Genomic DNA, 24,962 nt, shown 5'->3' with positions numbered 1-24,962 from the left:
TGGGGTGATGTTGATGCTGAGCCCACGGGGGAACCATGGCCAGGGCCTCTGGGTGACCCCAGAGGTGGTGGCACCGCCCTCAGGCGGTACAGTGGGGCCCATGAACGGAGGAAGAGAAGCATGGGGTTAGGGACATTCAGAGGCCACTGTGCTGCCTGGGTGGCTGTAGCTCTTGCAGAAGGTAGCAAGGCCTGAGGAACTGAATTTGAAATTTGAATGAATCTTTATAGAAACATTCCTCTGTGGCTACCCTGTTGGACAGCACAGGTGTGGAAAATGAGTGAACAGCTTTGTGGTGGTCTCTCCTGTGGTGGACTTCCCTTACCCACAGTGTGCACCGTCCCCACTGTCCCCACACACTGTCCCTGTCCCCTGTCCTGGCTCCAGCTCAGCTGAGCAGCAGAGATTGGAAGAGGCCCCTCGGTAACTTGAAAGGAACCTATAGAAGAGTTTGGGAACTCCAAACAGATGCTTTTAAAGTGGTTTGAAACAGTAGTTTTCCTCAGAAATATTTGGGACACATCCCCCTCTCTGGTTTTTGTGATAAATTCACTCTAAAACTTGTTTGACAAACTGAAGGTCAGCTTCCACCTGGCCCCTGAGAATTAATGAGGTCTGGCCAGGCGGCAGCTGCAGTGCAGGCCCTGCTCCTGTCTTGGGGTCTCTTCGGTTCTTGTCTTTGTTTGTGTTTTTTACACATAAGTTCCTGTGAAAGTTGCTTTTCCTCCGCTCTGAGCTGGAGTGGAGTTTTCGTTTGGGGAGCATGGTAGTTGAGAGCCTGGGTCTGGTTAGAATTCTCAGCCTGATGGGTAGACATCTTTGCTTCCTGGAGACTCAAGCTTTGTTATTTTTTGTTGCTCTAAGATTTCAGTATTTTTTTTTTTTAATTTTTAATTATTGTGGGTACATGGTATATATTTTTATGGGGTACATGAGATATTTTGATACAGGCATGCAGTGCATAATAATCACATTAGAGTAAATGGGGCTTCCATCACCTCAAAGCATTTAGCCTTCTTTTGTGTTACATCTCAATTATACTCTCTTAGTTATTTTTAAATGTACAATAAATTATTGTTGACCTTTGTCACCCTGTTTCTATCAAATACTAGATCTTATTCATTCTGTCCACCTATATTTTTGTACCTATTTACCATCCCCACTTCCACCCCACCTACCCTTCCCAGCCTCTGGTAACCATCCTTCTACTGTCAGTCTCCATGAGTTCAATTGTTTTCATTTTTTTTTATGGCTCTTTTCAGTTTATTTCATGAAGGAGTTACACTAGTCCAAGTTAAAAGCGGACCCCAAATGGTTACATTATACAAGCTGTGAGGTTTTTAAACTTGTGACAAGGGACAGAAGGGAAATTCTACTCATTGCAAGGAAATCCTCACTTAAACTACAGTGAGCCACAAGCATTTAAACCCCATGAACCTTCAGCTGATCGTCCTTAGCCAGTCCAAGCTCTACGAGGAACTGGCATAATATATGTTCTTGCACCTGTCACCCTGTAGCTGAATTACTTCTCCATATTCTGGATGCTCAATTACAGTACCATTGCAGGCAAACTTCTTAAACGCCTTCACTGGTTTCTTTTTGGTGTAATCATCAGCGATCCCTTGGACAGTAGTAAGGGCCTTCCTGCCATTTCTCTGTTGAATTCTTACATGGATATAATCCTCAGTGCCAGCAGGAAGCAGGTCATCACCCTTACTTGCATCAGCAAAGGAGTTTAAAGAGTGGAGGTTCTGGATAGTGGACATACGATCCGATTTCTTTTTCTCAGTGGAAACGGTCTGCGGAAGGCGGCGGGTAGAGGGTACGGAAAGTAGGGAAGCGAGGGGGCCCAAGGGGGAGGCTGCTGAGTCCTCGGCAGCGGCTCAGTGACTGGGGTGGTTTTAATTTTTTTTTTTTAGCTCCCACAAATAAGTGAAAACATGGAGTGTTTGTCTTTCTGTACGTGGCTTATTTCCCTTAACATAATAACCTCTATTTCCATCCACATCATTGCAGCTGACAGGATCTCATTCTTTTTTATGGCTGAATAGTACTCCATTGTGTATAGGTACCACATTTTCTTTATTCATTCTTCTGTTAGTGGACACTTAGACTGTTTCCAAATCTTGGCCATTGTGAACAGCGCTGCAGTAAACACGAGAGAGCAGGTACCTCTTTAGTATACTGATTTCCTTTCTTTTGGGTATGTACACAGCAGTGGAATTGCTGGATCATATCATAGCTCTATTTTTAGTTTTTTGAGGAACCTCCATACTGTTCTCCATAGTGGTTGTACTAATTTACATTCCCACCAATAGTGTACGGGGGTTCCCTTTTCTCCACATCCCCACGAGCATTTGTTATTGCCTGCCTTTTGCCTATAAACCATTTTAACTGGGGTGAGATTATATCATTGTAGTTTTGATTTGCATTGCTCGGATGATCAATGATGTTGAACACCTTTTTGTATGCCTGTTTGCCATTTGTATGTCTTCTTTGGAGATATGTCTATTTATATCTTTTGCCCTTTTAAAAATTGGATCATTAGATTTTTTCCTATAGAGTTGTTTGAGCTTCTTACCTGTTTTGGTTATTAATTCCTTGTCAGATGGATAGTTTGCAAATATTTTCTCCCATTTTGTGGGTTGTCTCTTCACTTTGTTGATTGTTTCCTTTGCTTTGCAGAAGCTTTTTAACTTGATATGATCCCATTTATCTGTTTTTGCTTTGGTTGCCTGTGCTTGTGGGGCATTACTCAAGAATTCTTTGCCCAGAGCAGTGTCCTGCAGTTTCTCCATTTCTTATAGGAGTTTCATAGTTTGAGGTCATAGATTTAAGTCTTTAATCCATTTTGGTTTGATTTTTGTGTATGGTGAAAGATAGAGGTCTAGTTTTATTCTTCTGAACATGGATATCCAGTCTTCCCAGCACAATTTATTGAAAAAATTGTCCTTTCACCAGTGTATGTTCTTGGCACATTTGTAAAAAATGAGTTCACTGTAAATGTATGGGTTTATTTCTGGGTTCTCTATTCCATTAGTCTATGTGTCTGTTTTTATGCCAGTACCATACTGTTTTGGCTACTATAGCCCTATAGTATAATTTAAGTCAGGTAATGTGATTCCTCTAGTTTTGTTCTTTTTGCTTAGGATAGCTTTGGCTATTCTGGGTCTTTCATGGTTCTATATAAATCTTAGGGTTATTTTTTCTATTTCTGTGAAGAACAGCATTGGTATTTTGATAGAGATTGCATTGAATCTGTAAATCGTTCTGGGTAGTATGGACATTTTAACAATATTGATTCTTCCAGTCCACAAATATGGAATATCTTTTCATTTTTTTGGTGTCCTCTTCAATTTCTTACATCATCGTTTTATAGTTTTCACTGTAGAGATCCTTTACTTCTTTGGTTAATTCCTAGGTATTTAATTTTATTTGTAGCTATTGTAAATGGGATTATTTTCTTGATTGCTTTTTCAGATTGTTCTCTGTTGGCATATAGGAATGCTACTAATTTTTGTATGTTGATTTTGTATCCTGCAACTTTACTGAATTTATCTATCAGTGTAACCACCCAATGGGTTCACCTTGCCCGCTGCTGCCTAGACCGAGCTGATTTATCAAGACAGGGGAACTGCAGTAGAGAAAGAGTAATTCACGCAGAGCCAGCTGTGCAGGAAACTGGAATTTTATTATTATTCGAATCAGTCTCCTGGAGAATTCGAGGATCAGAGTTTTTAAGGATAATTTGGTGGGTCAGGGCCAGTGAGTTGGGAGTGCTGATTGGTTGGGTCGGAGATGAACTCATAGGCAGTCAAAACTGTCGTTTTGTGTTGAGTCAGTTCCTGGGTGGGGGCCACAGGACCAGATGAGCCAGTTTATTGATCTGGGTGGTGTCAGCTGATCCAGTGAATACAGGGTCTGCAAAATATCTCAAGTGCTGATCTTATGTTTTACAATAGTGATGTTATGCAGCCTCCAGCTGCATGACTCCTAAACCATAATTTCTAAACTTGTGGCTAATTTATTAGTCCTGCAAAGGCTGTCAGTGTCCAGGCAGGAAGAGGGGTTTATTTTGGGAAAGGGCCATTGTCATCTTTGTTTCAAAGCTAACAAGTTCCTCCCAAAGTTAGTTCAGCCTAGGCCCAGGAATGAACAAGGACAGCTTGGAGGTTAGAAACAGGATGGAGTCAGTTATGTCAGATCTCTTTCACTGTAATAATTATCTCAGTTATAATTCTTGCAAAGGTAGTTTTATCAGTTCTGATAGTTTTTATGATGGCATCTTTAGGTTTTTCCAAATATAAGATCACATCATCTGCAAACAAGGCTAATTCAACTTCATCCTTCCAATTTGGAGGCCCTTTATTTCTTTCTCTTGTCTAATCTCTAGCTAGGACTTCCAGTGCTGTTTTTATATATAGTTGGCATAAGACTGTTTCTAGCATTCAATCTTTTTTTTTTTTTTTTTTTTTGAGACGGAGTCTCATTTTGTCACCCAAGCTGGAGTACAGTGGTGTGATCTCCGCTCACTGCAACCTTTGTCCCCCAGGTTCAAGCGATTCTCCTGCCTCAGCCTCCTGAGTAGCTTGGATTATGGGCATGCACCACCATGCCCAGCTAATTTTTGTATTTTTAGTAGAATCGGAGTTTTACCGTGTTGTGCAGGCTGGTCTGGAACTTCTGACTTCAAGTAATCCGGCCACCTCGGCCTCCCAAAGTGCTGGGATTACAGGCATGAGCCACCGCGTCTGGCCTAACACTCAATCTTAAACAATCATTCTAGCTTCTCGTCCTGACCAAGTTTAATTTTAATTGTCTATAAATATGCACCATAATGAAGGGTGTGTTTCTGAATAGGGAGGTAATTGCTTTTCCCACTTGCAATTTTAATTAAAAATTACCTCTTCCACCTACCTCACCTTTATTTCTAATCTGTTTAACAGATTGTAGAAAAGCAAGTTTATGCACTCATCCCTGAGTTCAGGAAGCACTACTTCCTCTTTGGTAACAAAGGTAGAAGATTCCATATGGTGACCTATTTTTTCAAGAGTTTTATGCAGTAAATGATCAGGGAGGGGTGTGTCCCATGACATAATATGGGAGGAAATTTGTCAGAGTTCAATTGTGTTATTAAGGTATGTTGTCTGTGAGCAGCCTTTTGCATTGAAGTTTACCACCGCTTCCAGTCCCGTGTTGTGTTTTTTCATTTGTCTGTTTTTTGTTTTTTTCTTTTTTTTAAGAGACAGGGTCTGTCTGTCACCCAGGCTATAGGGCAGTGGCGCAATCATGGTTCGCTGCAGCCTCCAACTTCTGGATTTAAGTGATCCTCCCTCCTCAGCCTGGGATTACAGGCATGTTCCCATGCCCGGCTAACTTATTTTTATTTTTTGTAGAGACAGGGTGTCACTGTTGGCCAGGCTGGTCTCAAGCTCCTGGTCTCAAACATTCTTCCCACCTTGGCCTCCCAAAGCACTGGTATTATAGTAGGTGTGAGCTACCGCATCCAGCCTAGTCCTTGTGTTCTTAGCACGGTTGACCCAAACTCCTGTAGACACGAGATCACTCTGTCATCTGTGGGAGTATCACAGGCAGGAGGGCTGAAATCTGGTTGAGAGAGACAGCACAGATCTCCCTGGCTGGCTTTTCCAGAACGGCTACTGCCCAGCTTTAGCCCTGAATGGCTTTTGAACCATGGGTTCCTGCCAGTTCCCTCTTCTTTGCGTAGCCTCTCCCTGAATGCACTTCCTGCCTGCCCTGATCCATTACCCTCCCTGTGGCCTGAGTAACCTTCAAGCACAGCTCCCGTTTCCCCTCTGGGAAGCACTGTTGCCTGGCACTTGAGCCCCTGCATTTTGGGCTCATAATCCTTTCCTGAGCTGCTTCTTGAGTCCTGTTCTGTGGCAAGCTCTCTGGTAGGCACTGGGGATACAATGAACAAATATCAGTGACTGACCTTAGAGGAAAGCATTAAAAAAACTAAAAAGAGGCGGTACAATTAATTTTGTTGATATTTTCTATAACCTAAGATGTCCACAATATTGTTTTAACGTGGCACTTAGCCACATTTCAAGTGCTCCGTAGACACGTGCTGGTAGCTGCTGTAGTGGATAGCTGTGGCCTAGAGGCAGAGCTGGACAAGTTAAAAAAGCAGTTCTGTGCACGTAGTAAGTCCTGGGCTCCTGTTTTCATCGTTAATTTGTGTTTCTCTAGGTGATTATCTTTTGTGAGATTGTGAATTCCAAGAAGGCACAGGCATTGCCTTGTCCTGTTTTCCTCACCATTGTGTCAGTAATACCTTGCAGGTAGAAGGTGCTCACACCATTTTATCCAATGAAATGCTAAGCACAGGGCATTATGGGAAAAGCTGAGATGAGTACCTACCACCCTATCGTGGAGGTGGGAAGGCATCAGAGGCCTTCTCAGGAGAGAGGAGTGTGTGCACGTGCTGGGAAGACAGCAGGGGGAGGGGGAGCCGCAGGTAGCTCATTATGATGGAAGCTTGGGGTACATGTGAAAGTGATGGAGAATATCAGGAGCTGATGCCAGAGAAGCAGGCAGAGCTCAGATGATCAGATTTTTAAAGCTTGCTAAAGATGTTATTCTGAGAACACCAGGAAGCCTTATAGTGCCTGGGCTGGGACCTGCCCCTCAAGCCTTCTTGTGTCGTCTTTTTTTTCTCTTTTTTTTCTTTTTGAGACAGAGTCTCACCTTGTTGCCTGGGCTGGAGTGGCACAATCTTGGCTCACTGCAACCTCCACCTCCCAGGTTCAAGCGATTCTTTTGCCTCAGCCTCCTGAGTAGCTGGGATTACAGGCACACCCACCAACACGCCAGGCTAATTTTTGTATTTTTAGTAGAGACAGGGTTTCACCATGTTGGCTAGGCTGGCCTCGAACTCCTGACCTCAAGTGATCCTCCCACCTTGACCTCTCAAAGTGTTGGGATTACAGGCATGAGCCACTGCGCATGGTCTCTTTCTTCTTTATTCGTGAGGTGTTTTCTCCCTTTACACTTGCTGACCCATGGAAGGTGCTTAGTAAGAATGGTGGCTGACTTCTAATGCTTCCAGAGAGCCTGACAGGCTGACATTGGTGTCTTCCACTGTCTGTGGGGAGGCTTAGAAAGAGGAGTGGCTTTTATTAATATTATGAGTGTGGATCAGATCCTGCTGGAGCCAATGGCAAAGCCTGGAGCCGGCCCAGATTCTGCGAGAGTGCTAGGCTGCACGGTCACAGATCAAATGTGCTTTTCAAGAATGGCCCCTCTCCTGGGATGGGGAACTTAGAGCTCTGAGGAGCACAGTGAACTGGCACCTCTACGTGTGAGAGCTGTGCTGTCTGACATGTGGTCTAAGCTTCGCGAACTGGTGTTTCTGGCACAGCCCTGAGCACAACCTCAGTCTGCCCACTGGTGCTGGCTGAGCCTGGCCCAGGTCCCGCGAGTCTGCGGCTGGAAGATTGGGGAGGAAAAGTGATGAGACTGCAAGAGAAAGAGAATTTAATTATGATTGTCCTGAGTTATTTACTACTGTTTCCAAGTCCCCTTTTGTATCTTGAAGGAAGGTAGGAATGGATCAGAGATAACCACTTGGGAAAATACGAGTTAACTCCATATAAGAAATCTTGATTATCTTGTATCGGTAACTCTCTACTCTTTAGTATGGCAGGAAAGAATGCCTTTTTTATTTAAATAAACATTTTTAGTTTTAGGTTCACAACAAAATTGAATGGAAAATACAGAAACTTTCCAAATACCCATTCCCCTTGACATGCATAGCCTCCTCCTCTATTAACATCCCGCACTACAAGTGGTACGCTGGTGACCCTCAGTGAACCGACAGGGACACATCACTCTCACCTATATCTTTACTTCACCTTAGGGCTCACTCTTGTACATTCCATGGGCTTGGACAAATGTATAATGACATGATTATAACTTCTCTTTGTATTGCAGCCACTCTGTCAAATGTCTGGTGCCTTGTGATCATTTTTCCATTTAAAATTGCCAGCATTAATCATGTCTGTTTTTAGCATCCAATAAAATTATCATTGTGGCATTAGAACCAGGGCTTATGATTCTGCTGTTGAAAACTGGTTCAAAAGGTGATTTCAGGAAGGCTGGAAGTCCAGAATCCATTGCTCTGAGGAGCTGTGCTGTGTTTCTGATGATAGGTTGTTGCAGGTTTTTATGATCTAAACTCACATGGGGTAATAATGGACACTCAATAGCAGTAGTTATTGTGTGCCAGTAGCTGTAGGGCAGGGTGCTTCATTTAGTTTTTATAGGATAGCCTGTGATTGGCATCGCTATCCCAGTTCACAAATGTTGTCTCCCTCCAGTCACAAGTCACCCTTTGCTTTTCTATGTTGTTTAAGTGGGTTAAAAGGACTTTTTACCCAGCATGTTGGGAGGTTGAGGCAGGTGGATCACCTGAGGTCAGGAGTTTGAGACCATCCTGTCTAACATGGTGAAACCCCGTCTCTACTAAAAATGCAAAAATTAGCTGGGCATGGTGGCATACCCGTGTAATCCCAGCTACTTGGGAGGCTGAGGCAGGAGAATTGCTTGAACCCAGGAGGCAGAGGCTGCAGTGAGCCAAGATCGTGCCACTGCACTCCAGCCTGGGCAACAGAGCGAGACCCCTTCTCAAAAAAAAAAAGAAAAAGAAAAAGAACAAAGGACTTTTTACCTTTGTATCTGTTGTGAAAGTCAAGGTGTAGTTAAATTTCCGGGTGTGATTAGTCGTTGAACAGATAACTGTTTGAACACCTCCTATGTGCTGGACATTGTGAGTGCCATAGACAACTGCCGTGTAGTAGCTGGTCTATAAACATTTGCTGAATATTATATATGAGAGTACCTCTATCTAATTATTCAACCCTGCAAAGTGGGCATTGTTCCTGCTGGTTTCTGGAGAAGAAATCTGAGGCTCGGGAAGCAATAGGACCCGTCTTCTAACACAGCTTACAAGCTAATGATATTTGGGTTTTTCCAAATCCAGAGTGGGGTTGCCTCCACCTTGTTAGGGCTCTATAGGGGGGAGGGGTGCAGGCACGATGGGAGTCCCTGGCAGGCAGGGGCATCCCGGAGTCTTGCTGGTAACCAGGGAGAACTGAGGGTTCGGCTGGGGTAACTCACTTCACTGCAGAGGGCTCACGTCCAGCAGGTGCTGTGGGCAGGAGACAGCTTGCATGCTGCAGGAGGAGGAGTTGGTTTTCAGTAATTGCCAACAAACTTCTGCTTAGTGCCATTTGGAAACCAGTCTTCCACACCACACTGAGGGCTTGTCTCCCAGAAACAGGTGCCGAGGGACCTGGCAGAGGCAAGCAGGGCCGTCAGAGTGGCACTCAACGTGGTGCTCGCTGCTAGTGTGGTCTCAGCACAAACACGGTTTAATGACTGTATTCTCTACATTTTAGGCTTTGGACGTGGATCGGATGGTTCTTTACAAAATGAAGAAATCCGTGAAAGCAATCAACAGCTCTGGGCTGGGTGAGTATACATCCTTCCCTAGAGGTTTCTGTGTGGAAAATGTCGCATTTGAAGTCCTGGTACCATAATATTGATGACCATTAACGAATGAGCCAGCCAGACTCTTTTATCGGGGCATGCAGATCACAGAGGTGAGCTGGGATGTTTCTTTTTCGGAAGTACGTTTTGTTTTGCCAGTCGTCTGATTCAGATGTGGGATTTCGTCCCCTGTCATCCCCTGTCATCCTCCGTGCTGTCTGTCCCACGTTGCACTTCCTGTTTTCTGGAGCATTGTCCTGCACGTACCCACTTTGTCAGCCTGGCTGATGGGGGCCTGGATTCATTCCTGCCTCTGTCATTTGGTTTTTGCTGTTAATTGTGTCACAGTGCCCTTTCCGTTTCTCTTTTACCCAGTCTTGCCTTTTCTAGTATAGGAAGAAAATGAATAAATAGACAAACATAAAGTAATATTTGATCTAGATTTACACATATATATTTTTTACACATATATATTTTTTAAACCCATGCAACTTTTGGCTTAAAGATGACAAGTAGGTCACCTGTAGCATACCTTCCCTTGTACAAATCCTACGAGTGATACAAAATATTTTTTAAAAGTCATTAAGTGACTATATAGTTTCATTCAGCAACAAAAAGGTGGCAGCCTTGCAGGGCTAGGAACTGTGAGGAGTCCCTGAGAGACTGAAACAGGGCTGATGGGTTGTTCAGGGGAGCTTGCCCCTGCTCAGGTGCAGATAGAGTTTGGGTGACAGGGTGGGAGGAGGAGGGGCCTGGGGTCTGCTCCCACTGAAGTAGTCAGGTCCCTTCATCTATACTGTGTCCCCTCACCCTCATGGTGTCTTTCTTTAGTGAAAGGGGTGATTGGAGCAGGAGGACAGGGAGTGCCTTAGATGGTCGTGGTGTCAGGAGGGAAGGGGAAGAGCCTGGAAGTACACATTCCACCTGCTCCCCCCTCCCCCCGCCACCAGTTACAATAGGGCGGGCACAAGCTCCAATTGCTGCTCTTGATTCTGCCCCCATGAGAGCTGTGCAAGCCACAATCGGGAAGAATCTAGCAGGAAATCCCAGGTGCAGGATGATGTTACAGTTGAGCATTGCCAAGTGTATTTAGGAACAAATTTAACAGAAGACGCACAGGAATCCTACATCAACAAGTACAAAACGCTGCTGACCAAAATGAAAGAAGACCTAAATGAGAAATATGTGATGCATAGGGGTTAGAAGAGTCACCACTGTTAGTGTCAGGCCTCCCCAAACTGATCTGAAGATTCACCCCAACCCCAGTCAGAATTACAGCAGCGGAAATTGACAGGCCTTTTCTAAAACTCATACAGAAGGTGGCCATCCGTCTCTAGCTTTTTTACCTGGATTAAGTGTGGGGCAGGGAGCAATAATGATAGTTTTGATTTTTTTGAACACTTACTGTGTATCTTGTGCTTTCTGTATATTGTGCTAATCTTGTCAACAACTGATTCTCCTTATACAAATGAGGAACCTGCAGATCAGAGAGTTCAGGGTGTTCCCAAGATGTCTGTGCAGCTGGAGCTCAGACCCTGATGGTCTTACTGCTGTGTCAGGGTTGTGTGCAGTGAGTGGCCCACTCTGTTTCAAAGCCACCATGCCTTCAGTGTGTCTGTCACACGGGTGACATCTTGAAGACTTCAGTGAGTCACTAAGAAATGGTACGCCCAGTTTCATTGACAAGCACCAGATTTCAAAAAGTATTGGAAGATTTTTTTTTTTTTTTTTACTGCGTTCACTTGGACTTTTTGAGTTTATAACTCGAGGGATATTTGATATTCTGGTCAGACTCAAAAATGATTTTATAGTCATATGTTGAAAAGGTTGCTCTTATCAGAAATAAAAATGAAATAATCTGTGTCTTATGCAAACACTGGCTGTGTAGCTGCTGCTCGTCTGGAGGAGAGACTTGTGTGACTCCCAAGGCTGGCCCAGTGGCTGGTGGTACAGCTTATAAACAGCCCTGCATTTGAAGGGAGAAGGCGCTAGTGCTTCGGTGTCAGGAAGCTGGCCTGCAGGAATTTAACAGCACCTCTGTCTAATTTGCCATGCTGACCTAGATTGCTGAGCGTGTGCCACAAACCTCATTCCTATTTCTGCCCACCCCCCAGCGTCGTTTGCTAAAATGCAACCCCACTGGTGTTACTTCTCTGCCTAAAACTCGATAGCATTTTTTCATCACCCTCTTTGAAGTTCGTGGAAGTCAGTTCCAGAGCATGGGAGAGAGAAGGAAGGCCTCTGTGGGCTTCAGAATTTTAGGGCAATTGGGATAAAGATGGTTCTCTTACTACAGATCCATCCAAAGATTTTAATGTGCTAGTAATGTGGATTGTGAGTGGTTATCGGTCTTAACCCTTTCCCAATTCATTTGTCGATGAAACTGTCACTGCCTCCCCTGATCACCCCACTGTGAGCCTCAGGTGAGTAAATACTGCAGAGCACCAGATGAGTTCCGAGCTCTTGTGCATTGCCTGGATTCAGGCCACCTGTCCCGACCCTCCCCACCTGGACTCCTCTGTGCCCTTCTTTGAAATAACTTGCAGTTTTCCCCAGAGAGCCACGTTTTATGCCTTCTTCCCTCTGCTCATGCTCTGCTGTTTGCTTAAAATAGCATTTGCCACTTTATGAAAGAAAACTGAGGTCCAAGGAAGTTGAGAAGTTTGTTCAAAGTCACAAAGCTCTGCAGTGACAGGGCTGGGATTTTAATGTAGCTCCTTGGGCTCATGTCCTTTTTGAGGCCCCGCACATAACAGCCTGGCATGTGACCTTGGAGGGGGTCTCCTATTTTTGTCATCCTTTAGCCATCTATTATGTCATGCCAAGTTTGAGTTATTCTAAGGTCATGAGTCTGAGTCCTGAAAAGTCCTAAGTCCTAAAACCAGAGCCTGATCCTGAAATCTTTATTTCGGAACAAGCGTTGTCTACTGCAAAGAAGTCACCTGAGGAAACGTGATACTTTCTCCTGTCATGTTGCTGACATCGTTCACAGTGTCTTTAGAACTCCTTAGAACTGCTTTTAGTAGCACGTTCTTTTGCATATATTTAGTAGAGAAGTCTAAGGATAGATTAAATTTTTTTAGAACTAGATGTCAGAAATAAGTCAGGCATATTCAAGAAGGGACTGAGTGCCAGCGACCACAGTTGGCTTCGGTGCACTGTAACTACAGTCATGGGCTCTGAAGGCAGCTGGCTCCAAAGGAGAAGTCCCCATAGTGTTTTGATCACGAGAATAAAGACCAAAGGCAATTCCTGTATAGGAAGAGCACTCATTTTATGTATGATTGAAAGAACAGTGAGAATAAATTAGCATTTATGCTTCATACTGCCATATTCCTTGTCTTGTCTCATGTTTCTTAACTTCTTTGGGACCAAGATTTCCTGCCTGCTTTCCTGATTTGTCACAGATTGGCCCCATTCGACCCATCTCTGTACCCGTGTCCCTCACTGCAGGCCGCTGGCCTGCCATTGCTTCCTGAGTGTGTGCCAGCTGTACTTCTGTGTCTTTGCACAGCCCCACCCAGTCTGTAAACGGGCTCCCCCATCCCAGTCACCTGCAGGGGACCTGCCCTTGCTTCCCCACCCATTTTCATCAAGCCTTAGCTCTCTTTGACTTCAGCATAGCCCTCTTTGACTCTCTTGTAATAGATTCTTTTTTTTTTTTTCTCTTTTTTTGAGATGGCGCTTCACTCTGTTGCCCAGGCTGGAGTGCAGTGGCGTGATCTCGGCTCACTGCAGCCTCTGCCTCCTGGGCTCAAGTGATTTTCCTGCCTCAGCCTCCCAAGTAGCTGGGATTACAGGTGTCTACCACGACACCCAACTAATTTTTGTAATTTTAGTGGAGATGGGTGTTCATCATGCTGGCTAGGCTGATCTCGAACTTCTGACCTCAAGTGATCCACCAGCCTCGGCCTCCCTGTAATAGTTTCTTATTGCTGTTGTAACAAATTACCATAACATGAGTTGGCTTAAAATGGCACAAAGTTATCTTTCAGTTTGGCCGTGGGAAACCCGACATGGGTCTCACTGGGCTAAAATGAAGATGTTAACAGGGCTCCTTCCCTGAGGCTCCAGGGGAAATCGGTGTCCTTTTCCTGCTCCTAGAGGCCACCTGCATTCCTTAGCTCACGGCTCCCTTCCATCTTCAAAGCTGGTCATGGCCGGTGGTGTCTTTCTCACACTGCATTGCTCTGACACTTAGATGGCTCAGGCTGCTATAACAAAATACCATAGACTGGTGGGTTAAACAGCAGAAATTTATTTTCTCACAGGCCTGGGGGCTGGGAAGTCCAACATCAGGGTGTCAGTGTGGATGGGTTCTGGTGAGGGCTCTCCTCTCCTTCCTGGCTTGCAGACAGCTGCCTTCTCCGTGTACCCTCACATGGCAGTGAGAGAAAGCAAGTTGTCCACTTTCTCCTCTTATAAGGACCCTAATGCCATCAGGAGGGCCTCACCCACTTGACCTCATCTAAACCTAATTATTATGCTTCCCAATGGCCCCATCTCCAGACACCATTGCCTTGGGGATGAGGGCTTTAATATATGAATCTGGGGGAAGGGACGCAATTCAGTCCCATAGCAAACACTGACTCTTCTGCCTCCCTCTTGTACATATAAGGACCCTTGTGATGACATTGGCCTCATCCAGATAATCCAGATAATCTCCCCATCTCAAGTTCAGCTGATTAGCAACTTTATTTCATCCACAATTTCAATTCCTCTTTGCCAAGTAGCATAACGTACTCACAAATTCCGGGAATTAGGAGGTGGGCATCTGGTGGTGGAGGAGACGTTATTCTGTCTACCACACCTCTCCTGAATTCTTAGGATTTGGAGGTTGAATCAGTTTCCACTGTTTTGTTCAGCTACAAATTAAAGGGTACCTAACATGCAGGCACTGTTAACACTTTAAATATTGCTCCTGATTGTTCTCTAGTAGTTTTGTATCTGTTGATCTTTTCTCAGTTAATTAGAAGCCCTTGAGGTGAAAGACCAATTCTGGGAGATGGTGTCATTTAGGATAAAGAAGACATAGGTATTAGAATCCAAGAACCCTTGATTAAAAGCTAGCAATGCCACTCAAAAAGCCTGTGACATTAGGACGATTATTTTACCTTTCTGAGCCTCAATTTCCTCATGTGTAAAATGGGAATTTAATAGGTCATAGGATTGCTAGTGAAGATTAAGTGAGATAACATGAAAAAGTGCCATGCATGGTTCTGGACATACACGTGGTAAGTGTGACAGCTGTGACATACCTCCTGTGTGTTCCTTGCAGTGGCTGCCATGGGTGTGGGCGGGTAATAGGTGCCCAGTAAATACTGAGTGTTTATACATTATCAGGTTCCTGCTGTATGTACTTACACTGCTTTCTTAGTGTAGGAGGGGTGAACTTACAATTTTAGATGTAAGTGGTGTGTGTTATGACAGGCCCTGTATTCTATTCTTTGAGGATTTATATGGATTTATGTAGAAGGAAGATTTAAGATGCCTTACAATGGAGGCTGGAAAGCTGTGGCCAGACACCTGTGTTTTCACAGCCTGAAAGCTAAGAATGGTTTCTTACCATCGTTACCTGCACAATAACCTCAGTATTGCCTCAGCAACCCACAGTGTGATGGTGTCTGGAGATGGGGCCTTTGGGAAGTAATTAGCTTTAGATGAGGGCATGAGAGTGGGGCCCTCATGATGGGGTTAGTGCCCTGCTTAAATATTTACTCTCTGACTTTCTAGGAAAAAGTTTTTGAATCCCTGCATTAGAGCAGTGGTTATAAACTGGAGAGCGTATCAGAATACCCCGGGGTCTTGTTAAAATAGGGATTGAGTTTCTGGTTCAGCAGGTCAGGGATGGAGCCTGAGTATTTTATTTGCTAATTGAAAAAGCTCCCAGGTGACGGCACTGGACTTTGAGAATCCTACCTCAGAAACCCCCATCCCCACTTCAAACACTGAACTGGGACAAAAGGGTATCTGCATGTCCCACGTATATACAAAACAGTAGTCTTCTTCCACAATAGTCAGTGTATTATGTTTGCTCCCAGTCTTCAAAATGATGGCAACCCAGCCAGCTGTATTTTCTGGAGAGTCTTAGCTTGGGTTTCCAAAAGCAGTTGTCATAATGATTTATGAGAAACTGTTTGCTACTCAGTGATGGATTGCTATCTGACCTCTTAAAAAAAGTTCATATTTATTTTAAAACTCTTACTTGTCTAAAATTTCCCAAGCTCTGGCTCAGCCCAAAGGTGTTCCCTCCACACCCCAGGAAGTTGAAGCTAACATTTTTAGCTGTTTGACATATCAGTGGGTGGAAAAATTCATCTCTATCAAGAAGGAAGCAACAGAAGATTTTCATTTTCACTTCTCTAGAATTATTCTGTCATAAGGACTTGTTAGAACATTCTTATCGAGAGTGATATTCCTACCCTCAATCAGAATATCCTAGAAAATTATCACATTCTTGAAAGTACAAAGAAATGCTGATTTTCCCTCAAATCCTTACCATCTCCCACATACAAAAGAAAATGAGAATACAACAACTTTGTGTGTGTGTTCCTGCCTGTTGTTTGCAGTGTTAATTGGAATATGATATTAAAATACACTTCAAATTCATACAGAAAACTATTTGTATTGTAGATATTATCAATTAGAACAGGGCAGTTCAGAACAAATATATATAATAGTTGAGGAAATGAAGTTTCACTGTGCATTAAGAAGATACTGGCTGGGCACGGTGACTCACGCCTGTAATCCTAGCACTTTGGGAGGCTGAGGCAGATGGATCGCTTGAGCTCAGGAGTTGAAGCCCAGCCTAGGCAACATGGCGAAACCCTGCCTCTACAAAAAAATACAAAAATTAGCTGGGCATGATGGTGTATGCCTGTAGTCCCAGCTGTTTGGGAGGGTGAGGCAGGAAGATTACATGAACCTGGGAGGTTGAGGCTGCAGTGAGCTGAAACTGCACCACTGCACTTCATCCTGGGTGACAGAGTGAGACCCTGTCTCCAAAACAGAAAAAAAGGAAAAGGATTTTTTTTAAAAAAAGAAAAAAAAAAAAATATATATATATATACTGTATCTGATTTCTACCTGTTACATGAGAAAATAACAAAATCAGAATAATCTTTACTGTTTGGCAAGCTTACAGTAACTAGTACTGTGCTCCATTGTTGTGGCACTGAAAACATGCACGCAGAGTTTCTGGAAAGCAGTTTGGTGGTACACATCAAGAAAAATAACAGTCTTTTTGTGGAAGGAGATCCATGCACAAAGATGTTCACTGTGTTGTTGCACTGCTTATCAAAGTGAGAAATTGGATGCCTCCTATATATAGCTGAATTAGGATTTAGCTGCTTGCTGGAATTATGTTTATACAGCAACAGGAAGAGAAATGCTTGTCATGAAATCTTCAGCAATAAAATTCAGGATGCAAAATTTATGTACACCATGTGTGATTAAAAAGGAATAGATGATAAATGATGATAAAGAATATTTTTATTGATATTCACAAACGAGGGTGGAAGCATAGTGGTAATAAATACTCATGAGGTATTTGTTAGAATATTTGTATTATAAAGCTAAACAAAAACTTTATGTGAATTCCATCCTTACAGCCTTGTGAGTTAGGTCCTGTCCATTGACAGATGAGCTCACAGAGGCACTGAGTAGCGATCTGCCAGTGTCATCTAGCCAACAGTTGGAGGAGCTCAGATTCAAAACCAGGTGAGCGTCCCCGTCTCTGCTTCTGACTGCTGCGGCACGCTGCCTGGTGCTGAGGCAGGAAGTTGCTGGGGGCACACGGTGGAGAAAACAAGCGGCAACGTGGGGAGCACCCTACGTGCCACCTGGCTGAGCCATCGTAGTCCTTCTGAAAAATTCCAGGTGGTTTTGGTTGATTACAGGGTCAGTGTGAGCCAGTACGTGGCACATGCCCCAAAGGTGAGCCACACATGACCTCAGTGAAGTCTTTGGTGCTTATAAATAAGGTTGTTGTTTCATTATTTAGTTGTAAGAGCAGCATTTAAAGAAGAACCTGAAAACCTTAGGGATGGAGAAACCTCCTCGTAGGACGGATATCTGAAGGACGTGGGGCTCCTGGTTTCGGAAGGGGCGGGAGAGGGCGTACATGAAGGGCTTTCTGTGGCTGAGGAAGGTAGACATAGTATTTGTTCCTCTCTAGAGGAGGCTTTCACAAGAGCAAGCCTTGACTCAGATATGAGGAAGAGGATAACTGGGTGAGCAGACTGAGCGGCGAGCTGGTGGTTGGAAGGTTCCTGCAGCGGGTGGACGGCCTCTGTCTCTGAGGAAGTTGTAGAGGGAGGTGAGGACGTGGGCTCGAAGGCCCTGGAGATGTCTTCCAGTTGTGAGACTCTGGAGTCCAGCCTTCTCCCCGCTGCTGGCTAACAACAATGATTGGAATTTAGATGGTGACTTGTGGAATCCTGTCCGCAGTGACCACTGCATTAGTCATGGAAGGAGGGTACCTCTGAAGGAACACAGAGGTCTGTGACTTAACTAACGTCCAAGTGTTGGCATGAATCATACTTTGGTTCAGAAGTATCTGCTATTTAATTTGGCTGGCGTTTATAGTCAGCCAGTCTGTGGGCCAAGCTGGTGGCCGCATGCATCTGTAAGACATGGGGCTGCAGTTTCATCAGTGGTTCTTTAATCTTTTGGTTATCATAGACATCAGTAAAAATAAGAAGGCTGTTTTGGATGATCCCTCCAGGAAAAGGTACCTTTACATAATTTTGCATACACTGTTTGGGATGCACATACCCCCATAAACCTGTCCGCAAACCCAACCTACCAAGCAAAAAAGCTCAGACCTTGAGCTTAAATCTTCTACCAAATCAACACGATGACTTCATCTGTTTCCTCATCTGTAAAATCCTGCAGAGTTGTAAGGATGAAAGATATTTTTACACGTATGTCATCTCCACAGTGTTCATGGTAGCTACTATCTGAGGCTTTAGAGACCATGTACTTTCCAAGGGCTGCTTGTCCCTGAGGGTGAGGCTCCAGGATCTCGTGAAACCACAGGAGTCAGCTTGCTTCCCAGGGGCTGTGCCCTCCATGGAGTTGGGTGGGGGCAGCGGTGTGTTTTTAAGTCATCACTGTGGTGAGCATGGGGTCATGGGGTATGACGTGGCAAAAATGAAGGGCTGAAAGCTGCTTACCCTGGCAAAATGCACATTCTGTAATGTAGCGAATCAGATTGCTTTGCCAACATGAACTCTTCCTCCATTAAAGGATGTGAATATAATTGGGAGTAAAATTTCTAATAGCTTGTACTCCCCATACAACAAATGTTGAATTCACCTCTTGGCTTTGAACCCCAGACACCTTGGGGTAGCCTGTCTCCAGGCTAAAGGAGAGCCCTGCAAGTTTTTTAGTGAAACCCCCTTCCCACCACCTCCAACCCCCTTCTCCTTCCCTGATTTGGTCTCAGAGCACCCCTAGGATGGAAGCAGCTCTCTGGTTAAGGAGAGTCTAGGGTGAGTCAAGCAGCTGGTAGCTCAGTTTTAATCTCATGCCATACTACGTTTTCAATGAGGAAATTCCTTTAAATGTCATCTGCTCCAAGAAGCCTTTTCTGTTACCAGCCCCCAGAAAATGTACTCCTTTCCCCATAGAGTGCTGTGTTTCCACCTCGTGTAATTTACATCACAGTGGATTGTTTTCGCATGTTTATCTTTGTCTTGCTAAGTTGTGTGTTGGCAGGTACCAAGGTTTATTATCTTTCTTGAATGCAGATCTCTTAGAAGCCTTTTGGCTGCTGTCCGTTACCTGGGATGAAGTTCCTCATCTCTGGCTCCTGCCTGACTCTCCAGCCCTTCCCCATGCTCTGGCCACAGCAAGCACCTTGAATTCCCCAGAGCTCATTCTGTTTCTTGCCTTTGTGTCGCTGCACTGAACTGATGGGCTGAGTCTTTCTCACTTATTGGATGCTTGCTTCTTGAGGGTAGGGGCTCTGTTTGATGAATCTTTGTGTTCATTAGTGCTTGCTGCAGAATAGACTTTCAGTGTGATTGGATTTTATTCTTTAGTAACCAGAAATATTCTTGACCCGTAATGGAAGCACACAATGAATGAATAAAAGTAAATGTGGATATATTCTGTACTCTAAAGCCTAAAGGGACAGAAACCATCAACATAAAAAAAATATGCAGTAGCCCAGTCTCCACTCTTCACCCTCTCACCTGCCTTCCAAGTGTACTCCTACAAGCAGTAGGAGCTTCACAGGGAGGTAATTGGGGTGACGTTTAGTTATTCACACAGACTTTGAACTCATTTGAACATCATTGGAAGGATGGGATCATTAATATAAGGCAGGATCAAAGAGGATGGGATGATCATAGACAACAGGTTTTGTATTTTAATAGCGCACACCTTGGCCTTAGTAGTGAACTCCATTGCTAGCTGCCTGTGCTGAACACAACCAGACTAGATACATCCTGGGGTACCATCCACAAAGACTGGCTGTTTCTTGAGGAATCACATTCCAAGGGACTTCCTAGGAAAGATGATGGAAATGGGTATTGAAAGTGGAAGAAGCCTGGGGTGTTGTAGAAGGCGGAGGAAGTGGCAGGAAGAAGCCGGTGAGAGGCATCCTTCCAGTTGCTCATCCTGCACGGGAGCTCTCAGGGGTTATGAATAGGGAGGACATTCTTGTTCAACCCCTTCTGGTTGTGGCTACTTCTGTCTTGTCAAAGATGATACAGATATACTCAGTTCCGAAGGCTGTCTCCCTCCTGTCACCTTGTCCAGGGAAAGCTTTGGGAGAGAAAGACAGATTCTAATGTTATTTATTTATTTATTTATTTTCTTTTGAGATGGAGTCTCGCTCTGTCACCCAGGCTGGAGTGCACAGTGGCACGATCTCGGCTCACTGCAACCTCTGCTTCCTGGGTTGAAGTGATTCTCATGCCTCAGCCTCCTGAGGAGCTGGGGTTACAGACACCTGCCACCACTCCTGGCTAATTTTTGTATTTTTATTAAAGATTGGGTTTCGCCCTGTTGGCCAGGCTGGTCTTGAACTCCTGACCTCAAGAGATCTGCCCATCTCGGCCTCCCAAAGTGCTGGGATTACAGGCGTGAGCCACTGCACCCGGCCTAATGTTCTTAATAGGCACAGGCACAGAGCACTGTAACAATCTAGCCATTAGAGCTGGTGCTTCAGATTTCTTTTTAAAGTTTTATTTATTCTTTACGTTGTTATTATAAAGCTAAGATAAGCTTAGTTTAGAAAATTTAGAAAGTTCAGAAAAGCACTAAAGCAAGCAAGTCTTGAGCCTGGCAGGATCTCAGTATCTTTATAACCAGCAGAGGCTCAGGTGAGCGCTGGGTCTGAGGCCCACTGCGACTTGGAACACAGCTCTGCCTCTTAGAAGTTGCAGGATCCTGGGCTTGTTCACACTCTGACAGTCTGTTTCCTTGTCCACTCAGAGGAGAATAAAATAACATCTAGAAAGCACTTGGCCTGGGACCTAGTATATAACAGCCTTGCATATGACAGTTCATTGACTGCTAGCAAGTGCTCAGTTTTCCCCACCACTGTTAGCATTTTGATGTATTATCTTTTCAACCTCCTCTCTACATTTTACTTTTTGCAAAATTGAGACTAAATATCTAATTTTGTGTCCTCCTTTTTTTAAACTTGGCTTTCTGCTCCTACCATATTCCTATATCATGATTTTAAAAGCCAACATAATATTCCATTTTGTAGAAATACTGTTAATTTAACCATTTTCATATTGTTGGAACTTAACACATTTTAAATTTTCACTCTTTATAAATATTCTGTACACACATCTCTGATCACCTTGATTATTTCCTTAGGATAGATTTCTGGAAGTGGGATTATCCAGAAGAATGATACACATTAGTAAATTGGAAATGAAAATATGTTTTCAGCTGTTTAGTTGGGATGATTCTAGAAATAAAGTTCTGAAAATGGTTCTCTCTCACGAGATGTCCACTAAGTAGAGACCCTGTTAAGAAACAGGGATGATGTTTGATTTGAAGAAATTGTTATTCCCGTGAGATCATGCGCCACAAGTGAGGTTGGAAACAGGTGGCATGTACAGCCGACAGCTGGAGGAAATGGTCTCCGCTGTGCAGAGTTGTGCACAACATCACAACATTCGTGTCGTGACACACATTTGAGTATTAATCGTCATGTCATCCATCTAGGGAGAGTCTCCACCAGGCTGCTGCCATAGAGAACATATGTCTCTCCTTAAACGCTCCCTTCGCCGAGCTGTCTGCGTGGAAGGTTGGAATGTGGGGTGTCAGCAGGTGCTTTTTCCTCTGCCTGATTCCCAAGTGGCCTGTGGTCTGGCCTGGAGCAGGGGTTTGGAGGCTCTTTGTTGGGTCAGCAAGGAGGCTGGGGCTGGGCAGCCATGAGGCTGGTGCACCCTGCCTTCTTTCTGTTATGCTGGTTACAGCACTTGGTGTTCAGGTTAATGGTACATGCACTTGACTGGAAGGTTGTACATTGTCGCTGTCTTCAGCTCTTAGCTCTTATCTAGGCTAAGAGCTGAAGATAGTGACAATGTCATGAGCAAATGAAGAAACGGTTTTTGCTGTGGGAGGAAGAGCACTGGACTCAGAGTCAGGAAACCCGAGTTCTTGTTCCAGCTCTGCTGCAAACTCACTGTGTGACCTTGAGCAAGTCATCACCCTCTCTGAGCTTTGGTTTCCATGTTTAGACTAGGTCATCTTTCAGGATCCATGGAATGAAAGGACTCAGCAGTGAGTATAGGAGCCCTGAGGAGGTGGGGACAATGAGACCTGTGTTGCCCTGTGGCGATTTTGAGAGTGGAGAGCTGGATGCAGACAGGGGCTTTAAAACAGAGAAAGTAGGCCGGGCGTGGTGGCTTTGGGAGGCTGAGGAGGGTGGATCATGAGATCAGGAGTTCAAGACGAGCCTGGCCAATATGGTGAAACCCCATCTCTACTAAAAATACAAAAATTAGCCAGAAGTGGTGGTGTGCACCTGTAGTCTCAGCTACTCGGGAGGCTGAGGCAGGAGAATCAGTTGAACCCAGGAGTTGGAGGTTGCAGTGAGCCGAGATTGCACCACTGCACTCTAGTCTGGGCGACAGAGTGAGATTCTATCTCAAAACAAAAACAAAACAAAAACAGAGAAACTATTAACAGTGGGAACACATAGGACTCCCTGGTATTCCCCTGGGGCTAATGCCTGTCTGTTAATGTGATCTGCTCCTTCTCTACTCGACAAGTCTTACCTGTCCTTGGAGCCTCAGTTCAATGTCTCCTTGCCATCTGAGTCCTTAGCGCCCAGCACATTGCCTGATGCATTGTAAGTGATCAGTGCATAGATTGACATATCTTTCCCCAGGCATTCATCCCAGCCATGAGCATATGTGTCCTTGTATCTCACCCCAGCATACTGTCACATCCCTGTTGCAGGGCTGGAAATAGTAAGTTTTATGTTTGAGATGAAAAAGGAGGTGATTGAAGGTGAGTTGGCTGGGGGACGCCCATCCTCTGGCAGTGCTGTGTTGGTGGCTTGCTTCCTCACTGTGCTGTGGGCCACACTGACCTGTCAAGAGCCGTATCTACATGTGTGGCCCGTAGAGGGGGCGCAAAGGAGCCATTCTTTGTCCTTTTTGTATCCAGCAATTTTTGCTGAAACAATTTGCACTGGGCCTTCTCCTTGATACCAGTTTTTTTAAATAACAGAATCCAGTAAACTAAAAAAGCACACAACAAAACCTAGTCATTGCCTCTAAACTCCGTATGTACACATGCACGCTGGCTTCATGATCGATTTCTCCGCCAGAGTCTCTCAGTTCATCCTTTTGCAGGGATTGGTGGGTTTCGTGCAGTGAGGTGGGGGAGATAAAGGGGTGATGGCTTAGAATTGAGAAGAAACAAAGTCTTGTCCTAGCATGGTCTCTGTGACTCAGATTCTTATTTTCCAAAGTCCCTCCCAGGTCAGTGATTATTGGATCTGGATCATTAATGAGAATTAGAGTTTAAGATACATTTGAACAAGGGGGAGGTGAGAGTGTGAGCTCTTTTTAGAAGAACAGCTTTCACAATTCTGTAAATAAAAGCTGATAGACCCAGTTTGAGATCTTTCCAGAAACTTTATTCCCAAGCTATTTATTTTAGGTTCCTGTTTTAAGGTTGTTTTTGGCAAAAGAAAAACAAAGGCACTGAATGATTTTCTGTTCTCTAGTAGGAAAATCTTCACCTTGGGGTGATCTGGAGCAGTGGGTCAGTCAGTGCCATGTTATTGATGGAGCGATGGCTGTTGTCATGGTGGGCACCGTGCTAGGTGTTAGAGGAAGACACGGGGCTTATGGGCTTCAGCAGGAAGCTTCAAGTTCATTTGCAGGATGAAAAATACGTCTAAAAATCCCCAACTAGACCAGTGCACAAAGATTCCCACTGACCTAAACTGGTACAGTGTGAGCATCAGAAGACAGTGCTGATTGCAGTGGATGAAAGCACTGTAAACGTAAATCCATGAGATGATGATGGTGATGATGAGCCAAAGAACTAATTGATCACCTTGGGGTTGCTGGGGATCAATGCATCGTTTAGAAGATGTATAAGGACAAGAATTTTTTTTTTTTTTTTGAGATAGAGTCTTGCTCTTTTGCCCAGGCTAGAGTGCAGTGGTGCGATCTCTGCCCACTGCAACCTCCGCCTTCTAGGTTCAAGTGATTCTCCTGCCTAAGCCTCCCGAGTAGCTGGAATTACAGGCATGCGCCACCACGCCTGGCTAATTTTTGTATTTTTAGTAGAGACAGCATTTCATCATGTTGGCCAGGCTGGTCTCAAACTCCTGACCACAGGTGATCCACCTGTCTCGGCCTCCCAAAGTGCTGGGATTACAGGTGTGAGCCACCGTGTCCGGCCAATAATTTTTTTAAAAAGAAAAAAAACTTAACCTACACCAGGTAGTCAGTTGAGGAGCCCAGAAGGAGGGATGATAAGGAGTACTTTTGTATTTCTTGGTGCTGGAACATAAAGTCTACTATCAGTGAGAAGGCTGGCTCCTCTCTCCTACCAAGGGCTGGAGGACCAAGGGCTGGAGGCAGCCTGCGTGGTCAATAAAGTACACCGATCCTCCTACCAACTCTATGGTCTGGGGCAGGTGACATGACTCTCTGAACTGCACTTGATTCAGAAGAAAATAGGGATAATAATAGCCAACTCTTAGTGCTCAGGTTAAACTGAACAAAAGACTTACAAGCCACCTAGTAGGCGTTGACCTTTATACGAAGTCCCTTCCCTTTGGGTGTTCACTTAGAGCAACACTGAGGTCCAGTCCTCCTCTTGGTTTGAAGGACACCACGAGGCTGCATAGAGTCTTCAGCTTCTCTCCTGCTGGGCTTTGCATTCATTGCCCAGCACCGTGAAGGAGGACACCACGGCCCAGCTCCCCTCCTTTGGCATCTCTTGAAAGACCC

At 44.6% G+C, this 24,962-nt stretch overlaps 2 protein-coding genes across 8 annotated transcripts in view; one reads left to right on the top strand and one right to left on the bottom strand.

Moving 5' to 3' along the window:
• The window catches only part of ASAP2 (ArfGAP with SH3 domain, ankyrin repeat and PH domain 2), a 200,340-nt gene that overhangs the window by 62,614 nt on the left and 112,764 nt on the right, over positions 1 to 24,962 (top strand). For all 7 annotated transcript variants that reach the window (XR_010149630.1, XM_016946784.3, XM_016946765.3 and 4 more), the window contains exon 2: positions 9,423 to 9,495. Coding sequence is in view for 5 of the 7 variants with exons in the window: in XM_016946784.3 (XP_016802273.1) it covers positions 9,423 to 9,495 (73 nt within the window). In the remaining 2 variants the exon portion in view is untranslated. The remainder of the gene's footprint in view (positions 1 to 9,422; positions 9,496 to 24,962) is intronic.
• On the bottom strand, positions 1,340 to 1,766 carry LOC107972407 (eukaryotic translation initiation factor 1-like). The gene has a single exon (XM_054678237.2). The coding sequence runs from the start codon at positions 1,764 to 1,766 to the stop codon at positions 1,470 to 1,472; it is 297 nt and encodes a 98-aa protein (XP_054534212.1). The 3' UTR covers positions 1,340 to 1,469.

The sequence above is a fragment of the Pan troglodytes genome, chromosome 12 (assembly GCF_028858775.2).
Source record: "Pan troglodytes isolate AG18354 chromosome 12, NHGRI_mPanTro3-v2.0_pri, whole genome shotgun sequence".
Classification (NCBI taxonomy): domain Eukaryota; kingdom Metazoa; phylum Chordata; class Mammalia; order Primates; family Hominidae; genus Pan; species Pan troglodytes.
This window is presented reverse-complemented; position numbering and strand designations above follow the sequence as displayed.

Bases quoted from the DNA above. Each gene is read 5' to 3' on its own strand.
- LOC107972407 (XM_054678237.2), bottom strand. From the start codon at position 1,766: ATGTCCACTATCCAGAACCTCCACTCTTTAAACTCCTTTGCTGATGCA.